Source organism: Lethenteron reissneri, chromosome 41, assembly GCF_015708825.2.
Source record: "Lethenteron reissneri isolate LAM-NWPU_2019-01 chromosome 41, ASM1570882v1, whole genome shotgun sequence".
Lineage (NCBI taxonomy): Eukaryota > Metazoa > Chordata > Hyperoartia > Petromyzontiformes > Petromyzontidae > Lethenteron > Lethenteron reissneri.
In genome coordinates this window covers 11,705,319-11,730,264 of record NC_083819.1, presented here as the reverse complement: position 1 = coordinate 11,730,264, position 24,946 = coordinate 11,705,319, and the positions used below count along the sequence as shown (strand labels likewise).

Below are 24,946 nucleotides of genomic sequence, written 5' to 3'. Positions count from 1 at the left end.
AAGATAATTTAGCCACGTCGCCGGTACATATATGTTCAGGGACAGCTTTAAATAAAGTTACTATCAATATATATCAACTAAATGCATTGTCATTAAAATTCTACAAACACAATCATTGTTAAATGTGAGTGGGCACACTATTCATTATGAAGCTGATATTTAAACACCCCATACCGATGTTGGTCATTGCTATAAAATAACAATTATAATCATAGTTGAATTAAAATTTATTTTGCATCCATAACATAAAGATATGTTTCAGAGCGCATAATTTTAGCATAGGGGACCCCCTGATGGCAGCTTAACTCGGTGGACCACGAGACTTGGCACCAGCCTGCAAGTGGGCATGAGTCTGCCAGGAGGGTGAAATATTTGCTGTAACCGCAATTGAATGTAAAATATGGAACATGGCGTTAAAAAATACCAATCTGATATAACAAACTCATGCAAAAGACATTCTAAGATGTTACAGTAACAGTCCTAAGACACATTTTAACCGAATCAAAATCTATCTGTCACTTACTGCGTCATCATGAGCATGGCACACTCTATCGGGTTGAGTAGTCTCCTGATGACATCTTCAGTTAGCAGCTCCCCACAATGCGCAACGAAGCTACGCATGGCTGAGAGAGTAAACATCAACAACTTATAACAATAAATGGTCGAATGTTAATCATAATGTTTAGTTTAGTTTTATTTAGAGTTGATCATGCAAATTGCAGCTCAAAATTGCTGAGGAACAACAAACAAGCTGGAAGGCACCGAGCCAGCACCAAGCTCTGTGGTCCTCTTCATATGAAGATGTTTCAGCTGATTAATGAGTGTTTATATGCATGTGCGGGGAAACCGGACCATGGGCAAATCCTGAGCGTGTGAGGCTATCCCACAGAGAAGGAACAAATTTAATTTGTCCAAACGTTTCTGTACTGCCTTCTCCTGGCAAGCCAACATGAATATGCAAAACTGGTATTATGATTCAACATGCTGAGATCAAAACAAGTCTAGTGTTTAAATAAATACTGACGAAAAACATTCTTCCGGAGGGCGCATCGGATGTATTATTGAATTAAAATAATAATCTAAAGGACACCCGAAATAAGATCCATTACTTAGTATACATTTGGGCTTGCATTAATTAATGAAAGTTAATTGCTAGATGTTATAAACAAGGATGATCTCTTTAAGATATGGGTCAGAGTTTAAAACAAAACAATGTAATACTTACATAACTCAGAAAATCATTCGTGTCTTTGTGAAGAATATAAATAACATGATAAGCAGAACATGTCTCATTCAAATATTTATAACTCCACATAAAAAATTGAAGTATATTTTACACAATTTTCCATGATGCTAATGATTAATTCAAGTCATGCATAACATAATTTTACAATGCACGAGGATGCATATCTTAAAAGAGGGTCCTTGCTTCTAACATTCAGCAGTTCACCAGCAATGCTTATAGCAAGCCAGACTCTAATAATGAGACACTATGTTGAAACCGGTCTCGAGATTGCTTGTAGTGAATCAATACTGCTGACATTAACTCCAGGCCATGGGGCTGTTGGTTTGTGTAAAAAATACTTTTCCGTGAGAGGGACAAATGTATTGAGAAATATTGTCCACTCATCTAATTTTATACACATTTGTTGACAAATGTGTCGTGGCTTAATATTTTGATATAGTTAGTTAAAAGTAGGTTACATATCATCACAAATACTGCAATGAGTTGTTTTCTAGATATACAGGGTAAATATATATAATCACCAAAGGACACGTGACATTTTTTTATCGGCCTCTAAACACAACATATTTGTGTTTTAAACGCCTCTACGGGGAGGGTTTCCACTTAACTATAAGACCTTTCACCCTGATGACGATCGCTTGTGTTGTGATCGAAAAGTCGTAGTTTACCTATCTATGTGACTTCACCGAAAGACCCAAAGAATATGAATACCTGCAGTCATGAAAGCTTTAAGTCAAGATATTTGCGTTTGTTCGATGTGAGCAATTAGAAAATATTTCCCCGTAAATATGGTAAATATTCCCCCTACAGGTTTAAACGAATTTTGAACGGTAAAATGAGACAGAATACAACGCCCTATAGCACACGACTATGCCACGTGATTCGTACCACACAGTGCTCCTGCACGGCCTTCTAGGGTGACCTGCCAAGTGAAGGAATCCCCTCTGGTCTTCTCTGCCTCCATCTCTTTTGGAGATCTCGGAAAGACATTGCGCCACAAGAGCAGCATCTTCGGGAGGTGATACCTCACAACTGACGGCCCTGCAAAAGTACATGCATGTTATTTAACAAAATGTAATTGGGACAGCGAACAATCTTAGATGGCAAGGGGTGGTTAGTTCATCAAAGAAAATAACGGAACCACAAATGCAATTGGGAGTTTGGGTGATTTATTGCACTGGTTAAGTGTATACCAGTGGGGAAAACAATTCGCCAAAATTCACACTCAATTTTATGCCATTCTGCTGAGGAAAACGAACAGCCTGCATTGACTACACGAAGGGCTGCCAAATCCCATGTCGGGCGGAGGCCAAGGTACATTAGGAGTTTGGTCCTCCCAATGAGAGATGGATAACTGCTTTGGCCATTCATATGATTATATTGATGGCAGCTGTTACATATTTGCAAACAATTGGAATATAAATTATCAATGCAGAAAGGGCAGAGGTGTGCGTGCAGACCTTGCTTTATTGCAGAAGCCAAGAACAAGACTCGAACACACACTTTACCATCCCTCCTTAGTTTGGCCTATACACCCTCATCCTAACCCAACTCCTATGTTCCATCCAACCTCCACCCACCAAACAATGAACAGAAAATGATGTTTTCAATAATTACGAGGGAACACGTACAATAGCGATGTGCAAATGTGTGCTGCTGATCGTTTACCCAATGTCATGAGGGCGCCCAGGAGAAGCCACCCTGCCTGGGTTCTCTGCAGAGACAAGCGGCTGTTCTGCGTTGCTGTGCGAAGCAAATCCTCTGCTATGCTCATTACCATCTGCAAAACACAGAGGTAGGACTTAAACATTGAAAGCTGACGTAAATGTACAAATATATTTGTGAACAGACAATACATGCTTACATCTCTATGCACAGTAATATGAATGCCCTTTATCCAGGAAAGGCTTGCTTAGTCACAAGCCTTCCATAAGACTCCTGTACTGGGACTTCATTGTTGAGTGTTTTCGAGACACGTTTCATTTTATATTTATATTGCTCATAATCTTGAGAAGTGATCACATTCAGAATCTGTAAGACTCTAGTTATAAATGAAAATAATGTGTTGTATATAAAATTTACAAACTTGTCTGATGTGTGATCATTATATCTATAAATCCTGTTACCGACAAGGACATGGGATCTGTAATATTGATGTCTAGTTCCCTAATTAACTCTACTTGTTCATTGATTTACCTCTCCGTTTAGCATATAACAATGCCCTGTAGAACAAATCGTGTCGTATTTCCATAGCACACATGCAAACGTGCCACTAAGAAATTGTATGATAATTGGTTCTTTACCCTTCTATCTGGCAACAAAACTGACACCTTTTTACAAGGAGTCATGTTTGCATAGACCGCAATACCTGCAGTCATAATACAAACAAAAGAACAAAACTCTGATAATGTGCACTGTCCTTGAAGTTGATTGGTCCACACCCGAGACAGCTTTCCTTAGAGCCTAGTCTCATATGGGTTGGACCAGATGACGCCAAAAGGCGCACAACTCAAGGACAATGCACCATCAGAGTATGAGAGCTCGGGGTAAGCATCTACACTATGGGAACCTCATTTGCCAGCAAAAATATGATAATTGGTTCTTTACCCTTCTATCTGGCAACAAAACTGACACCTTTTTACAAGGAGTCATGTTTGCATAGACCGCAATACCTGCAGTCATAATACAAACAAAAGAACAAAACTCTGATAATGTGCACTGTCCTTGAAGTTGATTGGTCCACACCCGAGACAGCTTTCCTTAGAGCCTAGTCTCATATGGGTTGGACCAGATGACGCCAAAAGGCGCACAACTCAAGGACAATGCACCATCAGAGTATGAGAGCTCGGGGTAAGCATCTACACTATGGGAACCTCATTTGCCAGCAAAAATATGATAATTGGTTCTTTACCCTTCTATCTGGCAACAAAACTGACACCTTTTTACAAGGAGTCATGTTTGCATAGACCGCAATACCTGCAGTCATAATACAAACAAAAGAACAAAACTCTGATAATGTGCACTGTCCTTGAAGTTGATTGGTCCACACCCGAGACAGCTTTCCTTAGAGCCTAGTCTCATATGGGTTGGACCAGATGACGCCAAAAGGCGCACAACTCAAGGACAATGCACCATCAGAGTATGAGAGCTCGGGGTAAGCATCTACACTATGGGAACCTCATTTGCCAGCAAAAATATGATAATTGGTTCTTTACCCTTCTATCTGGCAACAAAACTGACACCTTTTTACAAGGAGTCATGTTTGCATAGACCGCAATACCTGCAGTCATAATACAAACAAAAGAACAAAACTCTGATAATGTGCACTGTCCTTGAAGTTGATTGGTCCACACCCGAGACGGCTTTCCTTAGAGCCTAGTCTCATATGGGTTGGACCAGATGACGCCAAAAGGCGCACAACTCAAGGACAATGCACCATCAGAGTATGAGAGCTCGGGGTAAGCATCTACACTATGGGAACCTCATTTGCCAGCAAAAATATGATAATTGGTTCTTTACCCTTCTATCTGGCAACAAAACTGACACCTTTTTACAAGGAGTCATGTTTGCATAGACCGCAATACCTGCAGTCATAATACAAACAAAAGAACAAAACTCTGATAATGTGCACTGTCCTTGAAGTTGATTGGTCCACACCCGAGACAGCTTTCCTTAGAGCCTAGTCTCATATGGGTTGGACCAGATGACGCCAAAAGGCGCACAACTCAAGGACAATGCACCATCAGAGTATGAGAGCTCGGGGTAAGCATCTACACTATGGGAACCTCATTTTTGCTGGCAAATGAGGTTCCCATAGTGTAGATGCTTACCCCGAGCTCTCATACTCTGATGGTGCATTGTCCTTGAGTTGTGCGCCTTTTGGCGTCATCTGGTCCAACCCATATGAGACTAGGCTCTAAGGAAAGCCGTCTCGGGTGTGGACCAATCAACTTCAAGGACAGTGCACATTATCAGAGTTTTGTTCTTTTGTTTATATTATGACTGCAGGTATTGCGGTCTATGCAAACATGACTCCTTGTAAAAAGGTGTCAGTTTTGTTGCCAGATAGAAGGGTAAAGAACCAATTATCATATTTTTGCTGGCAAATGAGGTTCCCATAGTGTAGATGCTTACCCCGAGCTCTCATACTCTGATGGTGCATTGTCCTTGAGTTGTGCGCCTTTTGGCGTCATCTGGTCCAACCCATATGAGACTAGGCTCTAAGGAAAGCTGTCTCGGGTGTGGACCAATCAACTTCAAGGACAGTGCACATTATCAGAGTTTTGTTCTTTTGTTTGTATTATGACTGCAGGTATTGCGGTCTATGCAAACATGACTCCTTGTAAAAAGGTGTCAGTTTTGTTGCCAGATAGAAGGGTAAAGAACCAATTATCATATTTTTGCTGGCAAATGAGGTTCCCATAGTGTAAGAAATTGTAATTTCTTAAACCTGAAAATGTGCAATTTGAAGAGTGGAAAAACTAAGTAAAGCTTGCTCACTCTACTAGTTCGCAGGTTTGTTGATTTGACATTAGCCTAAAATGCACCCAATCTCATCAGACCTTGTAAACCTACAAACCAACCACAATAAGACAGCTTTTCCACAGCCAAAAACATAGTAATAGGTTTTTACCCTTTCAACTGGTACAAAACTGACACCTTTATACAAGGCATCAAGTTTGCAATAACCACAACACAAGTAGTCAAAATGCAAACAAAAAGAAACAACTCTGATGATGAAACATGATGCCTTGTATAAAGGTGTCAGTTTTATACCAGTTGAAAGGGTTAAAACCTATTACTATATTTTGCCACTGGTAAAGGAAGGTCTCAGCCAAAACATTTTAAACATTTCCTATCTGCCTTGCTAATTATACTTATAAAATGTGATAATTATTGATAATTATCAAATGTTACCAAAAATATGTATCTGTCTGGCTCAGGTAGACAAGCAGTAAGAGCCAAGTGAGCTGGCGCATGCTTTGGAAGCAAGGGTTGGCTCACGTAGCTTTGTAGAACTCCCAAGGTATCCAGGAGCTGACAGCACAGCAAGTGGGTTGCTCTATCATTCGTGTGAACCACTGTTATTCCCCTCATATGCACAGGTTTCCCAACGTACTCTGAACAGTCCTTAATGAAACTGTCCAAAAAAAAACCCCACAATATTATGGGACTGTTGGACAAGAACATCTGTATTCACCAATTTTCAGAGAATATGGAGATATTTAAAATCTTAAAACTTTTAGAATGAATGACATTATTAATATTACAAAAGTGTTACCTTTCCCTTTGTGTGAGGAACTCCCAAAGGACAATGTTGCACACTGCCCAGTAGGGCTGCAATGGAAAAGCTGTATCCTGTAACAGCATCTGGAGAGTTCTTTAAGCTGTTCATAAATTCTGTGCATCGCTCAAGCAGAGGAGTCAGCTGAGATGGTAATGCGATGGACACAGAGCGGAGACACCAGGCTGCTGACAAGCGTGCTGATATACTTGGATGGAGCAGGACGGAAATTACTGTATCCACAACACCTGGAATTGGACAAGGGTTAATTAGATATAGATTTCTTCAAGATATGCCATCAAAAGAACAAGAGAAACGGATTTTAGTTACAATAATCGCACCTCCGATTAGCACGATTGGCTGCGTATGGTGCAAAAGAAATTCAACATACCTAAATATTTCTTTAGCATTTTTATGGTAGAGATCAAATGTGGTAATATGCTGAATAATGTTGCCTCATTCACTATTCTACTTTACATACAGTAATAATAAAAACAGTATAAATTCACCCTCCTGGAATTCCAGGACCGTGATTCAAGTTGAGTGAAACTAATCGAAAAAAATTGCCTCTTAAACATGCAAAGTTATTGCATGCACTGTGAGCTTAAGAATAAATATTCTATGAATCAATATTATTTCACCTGGAACTCTGAAATTGCATAAACTTGCCCATAAAACATAGCTAAAGCATGGGATTATCTGCTATGTGATTATTCTTTTTATATTTGATTTCCGACAATATATTTAACTAACGTATTTATATATTCTAGATTTGAAGTTTTCATGACTTCAAGGATCCATACTCTTTGTTTTTTTCGGTAAAGTCACGTACGTAGGTAAAAATAAAATAAATAAAAATGAAAACAACTACATTTACTTGTTTTCATTTTTAATTTATTTTATCTTTACCTACGTGACTTTACCGAAAAAACCAAAGATAACTGAATATATCCTCAATTATCGGCAACATACACACTCTCCAACCAGAATTGAACATGTAAAATAGCTACGTGTTTTATATACTGTCAATTAAATTGGCACCAGCAGTAGTTTATCGACAACATATTGCAATGCAGCATAATCATGCTTGATAATTGAACATGTCTAATACCTCTTGATTTGATCATTTCATGTTGTCAATAATGCAGGATACGTTAAATATGCTACTGAATAATTGTCGATAACTGATACTCAATAATTGTGTAGTGGCATTACGGGGCGATGCCACTGCTCCCGGAGTGCAATGCCAGCCCCCAGTCAACAGGGTGCGGAAGAGTGCCCGGAGCAGGCCAGGCCATGGCACTCCGGTTGAACCCAAGGGGGCTTATGGCTGGAAATGCGGACCCCAGGCCCCCTAGAGGGGGGCTGGGGGATGTCGTACGGCCAGCCCAGGGCCTTCTCGAAGGATCTAGAAGGTGGGCGGGCGTGGCCAGGGTCGGGGAAAGCCGGGACTGGACCCCTGAACGGGTGCGGAGGCTGTTGAGCATTTGATGACCTGGAGCTGCCCACTGAAGACCCGAAGACTCGCCCTGAGAAGAGCCCGAGGACCGGACCCGAACCCCTGGCTAGGGTCGAGCTGAAGCTTAACCAGTGTAGGGTTGAAACTTAACCAGTGTGAGGGCACGATAGTCTAGAGGAGATACCTCCGTAGTGTATTGGGTGGAAGTGGCCGCTACCCCTTTGTGTTAGGGTCTGTTAAGGAAATAAATAAATGTGTTGCCTCCAGTAAGTCTCGCTCTCCCTGATTACCCACTACAATTGTATTAAATAGATTTCCGAAAATCAAACATAAATAAAACATAACAAACACAGCAACAGATATCGTACGATATATTTAGCTCCACGTCTCTTCACGAGTTTGCCACATTTAAAAATGCACATTACCTGTGTGTGTCTCCTGCACCAAGGGAGCAGCTGTGGCACTGAGGCCCAGAATGAGGCTGCCCAGCTCTTGCAGTGCACACACGAGCATGTGCTGGGAGGCACACATGTCCACGGAGCCTGCCTTGTTGTCTGTGTTGCTGTCACTCGCCGCTGCATCTTAAAAGAAAACAAAAAGGTCAAAGGTCGAATACGGTTAAACCCTTAATAATCGCGGGATGTACAATCGCGCTTTTGCGTAATCCACGACAAATTTATTGCGCAGTCGTTGTGATTAGAAATTCGTGGTTGTATTTTAAATATTCGCGGCCAACAAGTAGTAGTGCTCGCGTTAGAGCGGCATGGGTGGCGAGAGCGCGAACGTTGCCCCCCACCACTCTCCATCAGTCGGCCTTTGTCCGCCGCACTGATTAACAATGCGAATGCTTTCCTTGTTACAATTTTTGGAATTACATACTCTAATATAATATTGATTTACTAATGTCTTTGTTGATATTAGCACTTTTAAATATGTTTATGATCATCATAATAAAAGTACGTAAAATCATATGTATTAATTAATATATACGTACAGTTTATATATTTACAAGTAATTCAATACGTTAGTGCCTCCTGACACTATTTTCCTCGTATGCTTTAAGTATTAATATTCGCGGATTTAAAATTTGCGCCGTTCTCCACAAGCAAATCCCCGTGAATACCAAGGGTTACTGGGAAAAAGTGTACTGCCTGTGTTTTGTTTCACTTGTACGTTAATTACATTTCAGATTCGAGTGGACTTCAAATGGCAGCTTGGGAATTAGTGGGAGATGAGACACGATCAAATGCTTTAGAAATGTTCAGGATTATGGTAATTTATTCTCGAAAAATGTTGAAGGCTTGCACTCCAAACACAAGTCACATGAGCTAGCTATCAGTGACCGCATCGCGCCATTTCAGATGCGCTTCTGTGGCCGTCTGGAACACTCTCCCTTCCGATATTTGGATGCCACTGAAGCTATGTACTTTTAAATCTAGATTTAAAACTCATTTTTTTTAAACTGCATTTTGTGTTTAGTTTGTTGTCCTTCTCCCACACCTCCAATGAGCACGGTTGGTTATGTACGACGTGAAAGAAGTTCAACATACATACATACATACTTGTAGACCGTGCTTGACAGAAGTCATTCTGATAACTAAGAAATAACTCCAAGTGATTGAGGATCAAATTGTTGAGGATAGATAAAATCTACTAAAAATGCTAATGAAGTAGACAATAGGCCTCTTCAAAAATATATACCACTTCAATAAGGTTACCCATAATGCAATGTGCAAGCTACATTTTATGTTTCTTTGAATACAAATAATTGTGCGTGAATACATTTCTTATTTTGTGAGTCCTTTTAATGTAGTGCTATGCACAAATGTGTTAAGTTTTAATGAAGTCAAGGCAAATGATAAAAAGTGCAGTCAGAACACAACAAATCAGAATTTAAACAAACACAAAAAAACTAAAAATGAATGCTACAATAATAGAAAAACATTGTACGAGATTTTAAGAAGCGTATCGGAATGCTCCACAACTACCTACCCAGTGCTTTCATTTGCTTTGTAATGGCTTGGCAGATATCCTTGGCTGCCGCCACCTGAGCCTTTTCTCCGAGGAGGGTCCCCACAGTGGAGCGCAGAATGAAGGACACACAGCGGCGGGAGTAGACGGCCTCCACGTGGTTCTGAGTTGCCCTCGGATTGGCCACGAGCCCCAGGATGTGCATCAGGAATGTGGGGAAGCTTCTTTCCAGCCACGGTCCTCCCATCGTCGAGACAAACACAACGTATGCCTGTGAAAACAAAATTCACTTTTTTTTTGTTTTACTCAATTACGTAAAATCAACCACGTTATTGTAAAGTCTACATCACAAGCATTGCACAAGCACTTTAGTGTACATTTATCACGCAATACATTGAAATATTATCGTACCATTACTACCAGGGATGATGTGCAAAAAAGTAATTTAGTTGAATTTAAAATGGGAAACAAGTTACATAAAACCGTTGAAAAATAGGTTTATTTCCAATATCATATGTATGACTTTTATTTGAAGCTTTCGTGACTGCAGGAATCCATACTCTTTGGTTCTTTCGGTAAAGTCACGTAGGTATACAATTAAACAAATCACGACGTTTTGGGTGCAGCACAAGCATTCATCATCAGGTGTGAAAGCATGATCTGCTGCTGAGGCAGACTGTTTTAAAAGGTTTGAAATGGGTGTAGCCCAAGGGTCATAAAGAAGTGGCCGGGGCTAGTGATGTTAACTCAACTCTGCTTGAATATAGTTAACTATCCTTTTGCCCGTCCAGGGACGGGTGTATTTCAGTAAATTTGAAACTTAATCTAAAGCAAAAAGCAGACCGTGACGTGATATTCATTGCATCAATTTGTGTGCAATTTGTAAGACCGTGGTGACAGACTTATTTCATTCAAAGGTTATAATCCCTTGTTTATCATGACGTCCTTTTTGTCTCAAGAGTGTTACGGAGATCACGTGACGTGAGGGTTCTGCCTTTGTAGTGAGGGTTGTGGAGTGACGTCACCTGCGAATTATTATTAATGGCGGGGGGGGGGGTGTCCATTTGAAAGACGTCATCTCTTAATGTATATTAATGAAGGGGGCTGTTCGATGTGGAGTGACGTCACCTGTTAATGATTATTAATGAGGGGGGGGGGTCCATGTGGAGCACGTCATCTGTTCATGATTATTAATGAGGGGGGCTGGCCGACGTGGAGTGATGTCACGCGCCGGACACACAGACATTCTTGGCTCATTATAAATGCCACCATCCTGCCCATATTTGATTACTGTAGCACCATCTACTGCCTGGCTTACCACATCTACCCCGAAACGTGCTGTTCCGCCACACCACTTTGCTCTCCGTTTTGCCCTCGATGCCCCCCATTAAACTCATTATTCAAACCCGTACATCAACTGAAATCTGTCTTCCCTGGATATCCAGAGACGGCATCACCGACTGGGCTCTCTTCATCCAAAAGGTCCCCGAAACAAATCCACCAAATACCTAAAAGAACCCCCAAAGATCCTCCAACTCCCTCCAATAGCCTCAGAAGTTTTAGCACTTTAAAATGGTTATGATCATCATTATTAAAGGTAAGTAAAATCACATGTATTAAGTAATATATACATACAGTTTATATGTTTAAAAACATAATTAGATACGTTTATGCCCCCTAACACTATTTTCCTCGGAAGCTTTAAGTATTAATATTCGTGGATTAAATATCTGCGCCGATCTCAAAGAACGTATCCCCACGAACACCAAGGGTTTACTTGTACGTTAATTACATTTCAGATTCGACTTCAAATGGCAGCCTGGAAATTAGTGGCAGATAAGACACGATAAAATACTTGAGAAATGTCCAGGGCTATGGTCATTCACTCTCGAAAAATGTTGAAGGCTCGCAGAAGTGCGCCCCCCCTCCCACCTCCCCCACACCCCCGCTTTAAGAGTTACATCATTCATCAATTGTCTAAGTTCTAGTCCCAGAACCAGAACGGTGATCCTTTTGTGTATCGTCAGAGCGCGTTGGTGGCCAACTATGAAAACCGGATTTACTAAAACCGCTTTTTATTGCCGCCGTGGTCACGCACCACGCATGTTCCCTTGTAAAATAGCCGGCCAAAGTGGCTCAACGGATTCATCTGTGTAACAAATCAAATGAGCTCGAAACTCAAACAATGTGTTTTATTTAACCACGGTAATCCAGTAGCACACCTGGGTGACACCAACTCGGACTTCTCGAGGGATGGAGCCTCCACCCTTGAGCATCTCTCCGCCACTTCTCAGGAAGCCAGAGCCCCCACGCAGAAACCCCGTGGCCAGGAGTTCAAACACCTCCTCCAGGGTTGCTTTGCGTACATTTTGCCTCATCACTGCAAATGAGAAAAAAATAATTCAAGTCAAATATACATATTATCCTCATGCAACATCGCATCCTTTGCCACTGCATCACCATTACAAGTAAACTATTAAATCTTGACTTAAAGCTTTCGTGACTGCAGGAATTCATATGCTTTGGGTCTTTCGGTAAAGTCACGTAGATCAGTTCAAAGAAAAATAACAAAAATAACAAAAATCTATGACGTTTCGATCGCAACACAAGCCGTCGTCATCAGGCTAAAAAAAAGAGAGGAAAGCTGTTGAGGCACTGTTTTAAAGGTTTGAAATGGGTGCAGCCCAAGGGTCAAACGAAGTGGGCAGGGCTATTTATGTTAATGTAATAAATTAGCATGTTAATATAAGATTGGAGGACGACCTCCACGACGAGCGCGCGGAGGTGGCTATGTTAACGTGAGAGACGTTAGCATGTAATGTAAGATCGCAGAGCCGCAGCCACGTCGGCGCACGAGGTGGCTGAGAAATTTTAGCTGTTAATGTAAAATCAGAGAGCCACAAATAACAACTAACATCGGAAGGTAGGATGGAAACATCACAGCCAGTTATGACTTAAACTGGTTAATAACCTCCTTCCAATGATTGCTCAGTTTGTACCAGGGGCGGTTTCTTCATTAGGGCGATTGGGCGACGCACCACCAATGTCATTGAACCACAGAGTTACGCGAGCCGTTACTGTGCCTCTGGATATAGTCCAATCAGCGTCATGTCACGTTCTGTGGAGTACCGCCTCTTTTTGGGCGATTTCACTCTGGCTGAGAATCGCCCAGAGTGTTCCCATAGACTTACATTCAAAGATGTTTTTTTTCGAACGGCGGGCGCTCCAATGCATTCTCTATGGCTTCCGGGAGGGCTCGCACTAACGTGCTTACGTCATCATACGTAAGCACGTTTCAGTCAAAAATATTAATTGTCGCCACCTAGTGGAATCTTTAATAAAAGAAACTGAGTGGATTGTAATAATAGTGAGTATAGAAACAAGATGTATTGTAAGAGTCACTTTATTTTTCATTAATATTAAAGAAGTGAAGTTGCCTTTACATGCTTAAGCTGTTAATTTATCCATTGCATGGGTGGACCTTATCCTTATCAATCATCCAGACATTTGCCCCCCCTGAGAGATTTTGCAGGAGCCGCCACTGGTTTGTACCCATCTTCTCGGTTGAAATTGTGTCTGTGTCTATAAATATGGATGGCTTCATGAATTAATCTTTGTTGATAGCCTGTGGGTTTGCAGAGTACCTTTGTCTTGAAGAAATCAATTTCGTGTGAGCCCACCGCATTAAAACAATGATCAGCCATGGCCGAGCTGTTTGGTCCTACCGTGTTTCAGATCTGCCTCATGTTCACGAACATGGTCCGAGACATGTCGCGTAGTTTCCCCAATGTAACTACTGCCACAGACACAACTTAGCCACCTCCACGCACAGCTTAGCCACCTCCGCGCGCTCGTCATGGAGGTCGTCCTCCGATCTTACATTAACATGCTAATTTCTTACATTAACATGCTAATTTCTTACATTAACATCAATAGCTCCACCCACTTTGTTTATGACTCTTGGGCTACACCCATTTTAAACCTTTAAAACAGTTTGCCTCAGCAGCTTTCCGCTCTTTTTTCAGCCTGATGACTGCTTGCGTTGCAGTCATTTTTCTTTGAACCTATCTACGTGACTTTACCGAAAGACCCAAAGAATAAGTAAACTATTGTGCAACATTTTTTGTGTGGACACAATTACAAGTGGAATTCTGGTTTGTGTGCCTCCTTCTGCTTCAATCTTCCATCTACTTCTTCACAGCCCGTTTCATTCTTCCTCCCGATTCATTCAAATGTAAATAGTGTATTTAAAACATTTGTTTATTGCATTGTTCTGATAAACCAGCAGTGGTGGATACATGGATAGTGATCCAACATATTTTTCGTGGATCTAAGGACAAATCAGAACACCAACTTAAGCAACCAACTATTTTTGTGATGGCTAATTGCAAATAAAATCCCTATCTATCATACTATAGTAGAAAAACGTTTTCTGGCTGACTTCCTACTTAGATTCCTGTCTGCCAGCTCCTGTCTTATCTATGCAACAACTAAGTCATGACCTGAACCTATACTGTTTGAGAACCTGTACAACCTAGTCTTGGAAGATGCCCTGTGCTATTCTTTAGTTCTTGTTATAATATTATATATCAGCTTATCATCGAACCATTTGTGATTAAGATATTTTGCCAACAGAGCTATAGGAAATATTCATTCTACCCGGCAAAATTGACCCAACCATCAACAGCCAATATCTTCTGGGAGTCCCAAAATACATAATATTTGGAATCAATAAATGAAACAATTCACTCAGATGGATACAAGTTGAATGTAGTAACAAGGAACACACATCAGGCATATGCATAGATGGTATAAAGCTTTCCAACGTGTTGTTCTCTGCAGTATTTATTTAGTGATAATAGAGACTGATTTTAAACATCACCATCGTCAATAAGACGTGAAAACAAAATCCCAAAAATCCAGCGGTGGGTTAACAAAGGGTCCTAAAGTGTTTAAGGAGCAAACATGGAAACACCTACAGTTGTAAGTATTAAGCAAAAAAAGCTTCCTTACCTGCTGCATGCTTGGGTAAAACAGCCGTGGCCAAGACGGTGCCAAGGAGTGTAGACACAGCCACTCGGACATCATAATTGGATCCTTCTAACGCTTTGAAGCATATTGTCGCCATGTTCTCAAGTTCACTGCTCCAAAGAAACACCGCTTCATTTTGGAGCTCCAGGAGACACTGCAGATGCAAATCATTATTTGGCGATGCTGCGTTGGCAGTGGTGCACAGGCACAATATGCAAGAAAATATCTAACACTTGTAAACTAAACTGCTGAAAAAATATATATATATAATTGTTGAAGTTTCAGGCAATGACCCCTTGTTGATGTGCTATAAAGGGCCATTGCCAAGAAATGCCACAGATTATATTTTTGTTCCTTTAAGGTAGTGTTGACAACTGCGTTGTTTATTTGCTGACACAATGGTAATCATAACACGTGGAAATAAATGCTTATAAAGACTCGGTTACCTACTACACATTCATATAGAGTACATACCTTTGCAGCTGCACACCGAACCGCCATTGAGCGATCCGTCAAGCAAACACGAGCCGACTTGTAAATGTCCCTGTGACACGAAGCTGCTGCTCCACCAAGACCACTCAGAATCTTCTGCAAGCTGATCATAATCTCACTTCGACCCTGCGACTGATAATACAACAAAACATTGACGACACGCACCTCAATTAAATATGAGCAAAGAAGGAAGTCATAATGACCTTTGAAACCACTTTTTTCTTCAAAAATTCTGCCATTGTGATTGGCACATTAAGCAGTGGTGCCGCCTGGGCCACCAAATGGCCTCAATATAATTAAAATTGTGTGTATACAGTAGTCCCCCGGTTAACGTTTTTTTAATCCGTCCCTCGAAAACTACTGTTTACCCGAAATAACTGTTAATCGAAGAGAGAGCTGATAATTGGTTCTTTACCCTTCTATCTGGCAACAAAACTGACACCTTTTTACAAGGAGTCATGTCTGCATAGACCACAATACCTGCAGTCATAAATACAAACAAAAGACATAACTCTGATAATGTGCACTGTCCTTGAAGTTGATTGGTCCACACCCGAGACAGCTTTCCTTCGAGCCTAGTCTCACATGGGTTGGACCAGAAGACGCCAAAAGGCGCACAACTCAAAGACAATGTACCATCAGAGTATGAGAGCTCGGGGTAAACATCTACACTATGGGGACCTCATTTGCCAGAGACTAGGCTCGAAGGAAAGCTGTCTCGGGTGTGGACCAATCAACTTCAAGGACAGTGCACATTATCAGAGTTATGTCTTTTGTTTGTATTTATGACTGCAGGTATTGTGGTCTATGCAGACATGACTCCTTGTAAAAAGGTGTCAGTTTTGTTGCCAGATAGAAGGGTAAAGAACCAATTATCATGTTTTTACTGGCAAATGAGGTCCCCATAGCGAAGAGAGAGCTGTTTCCACTGCTAAAACAGAACACGTAATGTAAACAAAGCCAGTAAAGGTATAAACGATCATATATGGACGTCGCCGATTGGCTGAGGGCATGGTTCAGCCAAATTACGAGCACTCGGATTGGCCTGAAATTGGCGCCTGCGTGCATAAAATAAACGTATGGTTAATCAATATTTTTACGATTTGTCGAAACCATGGGGGTCCTATGGGAGGGCACAATGTTAACCAAAAAACATTAACTGATGTCACTGTTAACCAAGGGTCTACTATTGAAATGACAAGCAAACTCAATGTTTGACATGGCTGTGGCATATAATACATCCGATTACAATTACTTCAGGAATCGGTCTTGGAACCTGCATTCTGAGTCTTGTTTTAGCCTTGCGTTGCATGTGCTTGGTAGTGGTTTTTAAGAGGTATCGTATGTCTCTAATTTATAAAACATGCGCAGCTGAGAAACCTGCCAGCAAAGAGTGGCATGCCTCTAAACAGATTGGCTATGCACACCAATGCAGGGCAAGAGATGTGTAGCAGTGGCAGCATTGTGAGGGGAACCATGACCACGGTGTTATCTTACTCTACCAACCCACAGTTGGAGACTACAATAAAAAAAACATGAATTGGACACTTCACATACCTATCAAATTTCAGTGACGGTATGAATAGCGTATTAATCATGTAATACAAAAACAATAGCATTCAAACAATAGCCATTAAAGCGTAGATAATGCTGACAAGTTATCTGTGACATGTGCAATTTTAAGTCACTGTTAATATTGTACCTCTGCGCTCTTAACAGCTTTGATGAGGTTCCCAATCGTGTCTGGGAAAGAGCTCCCCAACATGCGGCCCAGCTTCTCGTACAAGGCTCCAATGCAGGCAACAGCAGATCTAAGAAGGAACACATCGTTCGTATTAAAACGACAACATTGTAAAAATAATCGTGGCAGATATTGCATTAGTTAAACATGTAAACATTAAACTAGCTAAGATGAACACTATTCCTCTGAAATCTTGACTTAAAGCGTTTGTAAAAAAAGGGGGTGGGGGAAGAGGGCCCCTTTTCCTGAAGACGACTGCTTGTGTTGCGATCGAAACGTCATCGTTTTTGTTTCTTTCTTTCAACCTATGTGACTTTACCAGTATTCCTCTGCTTTAAGGGAGACCTGTGGTGACCGGTCAATATCAGTGCCTATATTTTACACTTACTGTCACCTTGCAAGATTCAGGAAAGCCCAAAGATAGCTTCGAACTACTGCTCAGAAACAATATTCATTATGCTTAGGAATGAGAGGTAACTAACAGAAACCAACCCTTTATATAAAAAACCACAATGTCATATAATAAACAAATGTAAATTGTGCCAATATACCATGATAGCAGCAGAGAGGGAGCCAAGTTACCTGTACCGATATGTTTAAAACGGGAACATACCGAGAAAATTACCCAATTGATGCCTAGAAACCAGGAAGTCAAATTAACTGAAAACAAGAGTTATACGATATTTTTCATCAACCAAAACTAAATTGAAGTTGTTGCTCTGAAACTAAACAAAAAAAATATACATTCCTGGTTTTAACCAGTAACGAAACATAACGCTCTGTAGTTGAGGTAATCAAAGTGAAATTGACTATGAACCCTGGGCCAGTTCATTGTTATTCCGCTAGAGATGCATCACATCTGCTGTGATCCCTCATTGACTGACACTTGCATTGAGCTTGGCAGCGGGGCTAAGGGTGTATGGTGACAGGCTGTATATGTAAAATGTGTGCCGAGGTGTGGGTTGGGGTGGAGCTGAATAGTTTTGTCAACGAAACAATCTATCCAGGTTTAAAATTTAAACGTAACTGAAGGCATAATTCTTCATTATTTTAGGTATTTATTATTTGATCCTTATGACTGTACCCCAGGGTACCAAATAATACAAAATGGCCAAGGCAATTAAATATTTTATTTCTGAGACACTATTTTTTCAAGGGATGTACTTAACTCCGCGACTCGGGTACCAATCAATAAAAAATGAGTGCTACTCCTCGATGTGAAACGCCAAACATTAGCATAAAAAATACGTCATCGAAAAATTAAACTTTGAATAGTGCATCGTGTACAGCTCGTCCAGATGAGATTGCCGCATCGCCGACCATCAACAGACTAACAGTGACTGCATCACGGACATTATGCGAGAGCCGGGGTGTACTATGGCACCCCGGGGTACCGCCATGAGGTTCATTTGACAGGATTATAAAATGCACACCAAAACAGTGCAACAATATATATATTTTTCAAATCAACGACTTACAGTTTTGTTGGCAGATAACTGGGCGAGTCATCTTTGCTGCGTATAATTTCATTGCATTTGTCAATGGTCTGGAAGACTGAAAACGTGTCGCCAATGCTGTAGAGGGTGGACAGAGATTTAGCGATGAGTCTACGAGTCGGTGGCCCAGGGGCCTCGCTCATCAAGTTGGTGAGTTGCTCCACCAGCCGGTTCTGGTTCTGCCTTGTGTCTATCTGTGAATAAAAAAATATTAACATTTTCAAAGAGAGTGATGGAACATTTCCTTTTACTCAGTATCAGTTGCACTTTCTCCAAAAAATATGAAGCAAGATAGAACCTTCATGGTTGATGGATTTATATATTATGCTCACAATTCAGGCATAAATTAACTTCCATTATGTCCTAAAATCAATCACTCTTTTATATATATTAAAATGTAATATTTCGTCAGTAGTTTATCTTTGTCAAATCTAATATTGACATTCTCTCTCATGATAATTTCATCACTCGTTTTGTTCAACCTTTTGAGTGAGGTATGTTGCACAGACTTAACTTTATTAATATTGATTTAAATGTTCATTGTTCTTAATACATAGGTTTCTATTTTTACATTTTTCAATATCATTGCAGCGTTTTAAAATAATATATTTGTTAGTGACCATTATTCCGATCCAAATGTAAATGGTTAAAATGTGCAAAAACTGCACAATGTGCACATAACATATAATTGTAATATAAATGGAACAACATATGCCGGTCATAAAAAATATAATTTCAATGTTGGGATGAACAGAATAACAAGTTTGTTTTATTCAAGAATTTCACCTGCCAAATACCAGATAAGTGAATTATGGATCTTGTTGAATCTGAATTTTAACATCGTACAGTTAAGATCGATACATTAACATGGATAGAACCATCCATCTACAACCTGCAGTGCACACCCTCGCGAATACCCATCTACCACACACCATTCAGCATAAGCCACCAAGCACACACCATCCAGCACAGCACAGTTGTAATGACCACATACAAAGACCCCCCCCCCCCCGTAAAGCCTTAACAGAAGGTTGGGGCAAGTGCTGTTAGCGAGCACCTTTGAGACTGGAACGGTACACGAAGGGGTGGGTGGCCTGCACCACGTCCGGCCGACATTGTCTCCCTAGTGACGATGTTTACACATCGCACCAGATACTTATTTGAGGCTGAGTCAACCTAGGGGAGGCCCAGGACAGATTCAGATAATCGTCACTCGTGTTGGCCGTGAGCTGGAATCGGTTTCGTAGCACGGCGCGCTAACCGCTGCACTACCACTTACCACACACACCTACAGGCACAAACACTATACAAGACAAAGGATTCGCCTTTATAGCCTCATAACGAATATTGGAGCAAATGCTGTCAGCATGCACCGATTTAAGACCTGCCACAGTGCGCAGAGGCGTGGCATGGCCAGAACCACCACAGCTGCATGTCCTATACAGTACTTGTACCCGTTCACATCGGAGTTGGCCTAGCAGACCCATGACCAGATTTAGATATCACTCATCACTGATGTTATATGTGGCACGGAATCAAACTCAGATTGAAATCAAATACTTGCTGTAAACGAAAAAACCCATCACAACAGGAAAATGTGTGCAGGCTGGAAAGAAATACTGATGACGACACAAAAATGTGTTCAAAAACTGCAGGAAGTTCAGAGATGGAGCAAATTAAATAACATTTCCAAATGCATTATTTGGAGTGTAAATACAATTTCAACGCTTGGCAACTCCCGCGATGTTTTAATGTTGCAAACGTTCAAAGCCATATATATAATTATCACATACACTCAATTACACACCGGTCTTGAACAACAACACTATAATAACACCCCGTTTGAGAACGTTACCAGATACGTACCTTGTTAGCGGTGGCAAGATAAATGTCGAGGAACCTGAGCCATTCAAAAACAAATATGGGCTTCTTGGCATCGGTCACTTGTGCCAGGGCTTCCTCGTTGAGCAACAGACTGTGAGCCAGCTCCATCGTTTTGTTACGGAACCCGAAGGCGAGATGGAAGAAGTGCCACTTGCTCCAAAACTCTTCAAAACCAAATCACGACATTCCGCTCCAGCCGCGTTGGAAACTGATGGAAGACAACATTATTGGCGAGGCATGGAACAAAACATTTAAATAGAATCAGGCTCGCAACACTAACACGTTATCTTTAACACAGTTACAACTTATATGTCTGTCTGACACGCATCAGAAAGTGTCAAGTTCAGAATCTTTATACTGGAAGAATTCGACGAGCTCTAAAGCTCTTTTTCCACAGACGCCCAGGAGGTTTGTGGAGGGCCCCGACACGTGTCCAGCGGCCGCCAGGTGAGCCAGGTGCCTTCGTTTGTTTACAGGCCGCAATCCTGCGGATGTGGCACAGAAGAGTCGAGACCGCTGCAGTGATCTTGGTGCGAAACGATGCCGGCAAACGCCGGCCCCGGGCCCCAGGCCCCCTGGCGGCGACTCCCGCACAAGACGTGCGGACTGCCGCGATGCCGCGCCACGGAGTTGGGCGCATACCCCTATCACCCCTCAACGTCACCCCCATCACCCTTCAACGTCACCCCTCAACGTCACCCCCATCACCCCTCAACGTCACCTCCATAACGTCACCCCCATCACCCCTCAACATCACCCCCTCAACGTCACCCCCATCACCCCTCAACGTCACCCCCATCACCCCTCATACGTCACCCCCATCACCCCTCAACGTCACCCCTCAACATCACCCCCTCAACGTCACCCCCATCACCCCTCAACGTCACCCCTCAAAATCACCCCCTCAACGCCCCCCCCCACCCCCCAGCCGGTCTTTAGGCCCGAGAGTCCCAGGGCCCCGTGTGTTAGACCCCCGGTGTCTCAAGGCCCCCGGTGTCTCAAGGCCCCCGGTGTCTCAAGGCCCCCGGTGTCTCAAGGCCCCCGGTGTCTCAAGGCCCCCGGTGTCTCAAGGCCCCCGGTGTCTCAGTGGCTCACGCGGGTGCACGGGGAGGGCGCGGGGGGCTCTCGGCTCCCCCCGGGCCGCGCAGGAGACGTCCGCCTCCTCGCTCGCCTCACCGCGCCGCCCGCTCAGCTGCCATCGAGGCGGCCAAGAGACGGGGCGGGTGGCCTCGTACCGTGAATCCGCGACACGCGGAGAGCGCGCGTCGTAGTCTCGGTCCCTCCTCCTCCTCTTCCTGCTGCTGCTGCTGCGGGGAGAGCCTCTCTCTGCTCGGCGGCCACGACGCCCCCAGGCTGCGGCTTCGTCGGGCGACACAAACACTCCCCGCGTGACGTCACGCGCGCGGGTGACGTCACGTTAGGCCGGCCCCTGGACCCGCGTCATCGGCTGCCATCCCCCCCGCGCAGTCGCGGTGGGGGGATGACGTCCCGTGAGCCACGCCGCGACTTGTGCCTCGTGACGTGGCGGATGACGTCGGCACACTTGGGGGCAACGCGCACGTGCTAGTGATGGGTGGTGGTGATGGGTGGTAGTGATGGGTGGTAGTGATGGGTGGTGGTGATGGGTGGTGGTGATGGGTGGTGGTGATGGGGTAAAGTGTGGGTACGGCCAACCCTACCAGATGTCATCTCCCCCGAGATCGTGAGTTCGATCCCGACCCTGACGACGCCGTATATTTGGAATTTGCGTATCTCTCAAGGTCCCCCGGGTTTTCCCATCAACATTTAGAATTAACGTCGCGTGATTAGAGTATTTAGCTGCTGCTATAAATATCCACACGATAAGCCACTTCGTTGAACTACGGGGCCGTCCATAAATGACGTCACGCACCTAGGGGGGGCGGAGTCAGACATTTGTGACGATGTGTGACGAGGAGGGGGGGGGGTGAGAAATGTGACGTCACATCAAAATGCGCAACTTTAAATAAATATAGACAACACGTCCTACTTAATTAAATAGACTTTTTAATAAATGTTTTCTCCTACAACATCAGAGTAGCAGCGGCACATTAAATACGCACTACAATGACAATAGTTTTAAGCGATTTGAAGCATGTTTTATTTTTTGAGGGGGGGGGGGGCAGAGCTTTGTGACGTCATATTTGAGGGGGGGGGTCTGACTTTTTGTGACGCCATGTAACGATGGGGGGCGGGGGGGTCAAAAATCGTCCAAAATCGAGTGACGTCATTTATGGACGGCCCCTAACATTTGCGATAGCCAGTTCGCTTCTGAAATAGAGCTATATATAGCTCAGTGGGCCTTACCTGGTAAAATAAAAATTAGTTTTAACACACCTGGCTAGCGTGAATGACATACCTGTCACCAGTGCCTCCCTTATTACAGACCAATTCAGACCTTATTGGTCACCCCGTGCCCTTATGAATATCAGTGTCCTTCCTAAAAAATCCCATAAAAAGGGAGAAACGCAAATAGACAAAACTAATTGCCCGTATTGAAACGGCTGTACGCCATATGGACCTGAAAACTCTATTTCCCTGTACAAGAATATGGAGTAAACCGTATGGGTTGACAGGTACGGAATGAGTAGTAGAGGCATTTCCACCAGCAGCGAGTGACGTGAGCAAGACATTGCAGGAATTGAACCTTTTACCGGTAATAGATTATGAAAGCAGTTTACCGGTTATAGTTCTTATCACTCACCGGTGAGCTGTAGCTATAAACCCCCAACTACAAGTACCAGACAAAAAAAACTCAACTTTTTCAATATCAGGTGTGTAGTGACATAGAATCGGTCACGTAGCAGCATAGCGCTGGCTGCTGGCAGGGAAGGGGATCTGTAGCTTACAGCAGCCCTGACTGACAGCAGGCCGCGTGATAGACCAGAGAGGGATCTAGGGGAAGGGTCACGGAAGGGTCACATCGAGAACCCGCTAGGAGGTTCCACAAGGGGGCGTGGCTGGGGGCGGAGCCAGGCCACGCTGACAGTATAAGAGGGGCCCCAGGAGGGGACCTCGAGGCTGTCGTTTGGCGTGGGATCCTGTCGTGCTGCTGGAGTCTTCACCGTCGTCTCCGTCTTCACCATCTCAGCGTCGCCAGTCAGGAAGTCTACCAGCTGTCCTCACTGGGAACTGTAGTTACTAAGTGTTACTGTCAGGCCGTGTTAATAAACAGAGTGCCTCCTACTCTTAGTGTCTCTGAGTCAGTCACTACACAGGTATAGAATGGGAGGGGGGATGGCCCTTCTTGATAGTGCCATTACCCGCTATTCACCACTAAGTGATGGTGAACAGCGCCTGTGCCAGGCCAGTTGCACTTTGAGGCCATGTGAAGTGTCGAAGGCTCGCTGAAAGGTCACAGGACAGACCCAGGTGAATGTGTTGGCTGAGATGACTGGCAGATGCAACGGCTGTAACCCCTACTGTGCCAACTTGATGCATTCAGCCACCCGGTGCTCCGCACGTTGTTGTGAGCGTCGCTTCTCTGCTCTCCGTTGTTGCTGGAGGGTGACTGCCTCTAACTGCCCAGTAGCGTCCTTCACGAGCCTCCTCCACAGAAGCCGATCTTGACCCCGTTGGTACTAGTCTTCGGCAAGTACACTCAGCTCCACATCCTCCCATATCGCATCAGCTCAATCTCTTATCCAGCCCGTGTCATGCTAGTTTAGCCCCCTCTATCAGGCCAAACAGAAGCTGCTTGGGCATGCGGTGGCTGGGCATACGGGCGACATGACCCAGCCAACGCAGTCTTAATAGCACACAAAGTCAAAGAACCCCCCTCTCCCCCCATATAGCCTTAACACACTGTTGGTGCAAGTGCTGTTAGCGAGCACCTATGAAGGCCAGGAAAGGGGGGTTTTGATGCCAGGTATGTGGGGGTCGCTGGCCCCCGAGATCCCTCCCTCTGTACCGCTAACGGCCGGGTTAACCTCAGTATTAACCTCATTAGTCGCCCCCTCGCTACTAGGCGAACCGCTGTTGGGTTCTTCACCCATGGGGTGAGAGCCGTCGCTCGAGGATTCCCCTCCCCCGCGGGTCCGCGTAATAGGCATGGTTAATTACGTACGCGCACACCCACACACAGCTCTGCGCGGCACTCACTCAATACAGACCACTCACGGTAGGATCGCGCACCTGTATTATACACGTAGTGAACGTGCGCGCACACACGCATACAGCTCCACACGCGATACCCACTCTTGCGCCGCTCTGCGCAGCGCTCGCCGTCTGCTGGCCGCTTACGTTATGATCGCGCACCTGGGGTACGCCTATTACGCACGCCGCGAGCTTACGCACACACAGTACCACACGCGTTCCCACACGC

At 43.5% G+C, this 24,946-nt stretch overlaps 1 protein-coding gene across 1 annotated transcript in view; it reads right to left on the bottom strand.

The window, feature by feature from the left end:
* Positions 1–21,997, bottom strand: part of LOC133352818 (HEAT repeat-containing protein 5B-like) — a 51,279-nt gene extending 29,282 nt beyond the window's left edge. Inside the window, 13 exon segments of the mRNA XM_061568739.1 lie at positions 524–623; positions 2,135–2,287; positions 2,915–3,026; positions 6,528–6,778; positions 8,415–8,570; positions 9,982–10,231; positions 12,183–12,340; positions 14,974–15,145; positions 15,466–15,615; positions 17,186–17,294; positions 18,703–18,914; positions 20,587–20,812; positions 21,840–21,997. Coding sequence (XP_061424723.1) covers positions 524–623; positions 2,135–2,287; positions 2,915–3,026; positions 6,528–6,778; positions 8,415–8,570; positions 9,982–10,231; positions 12,183–12,340; positions 14,974–15,145; positions 15,466–15,615; positions 17,186–17,294; positions 18,703–18,914; positions 20,587–20,712 — 1,949 coding nt within the window. The 5' untranslated portion in view covers positions 20,713–20,812; positions 21,840–21,997.
* Positions 21,998–24,946: the final 2,949 nt, after the last annotated feature.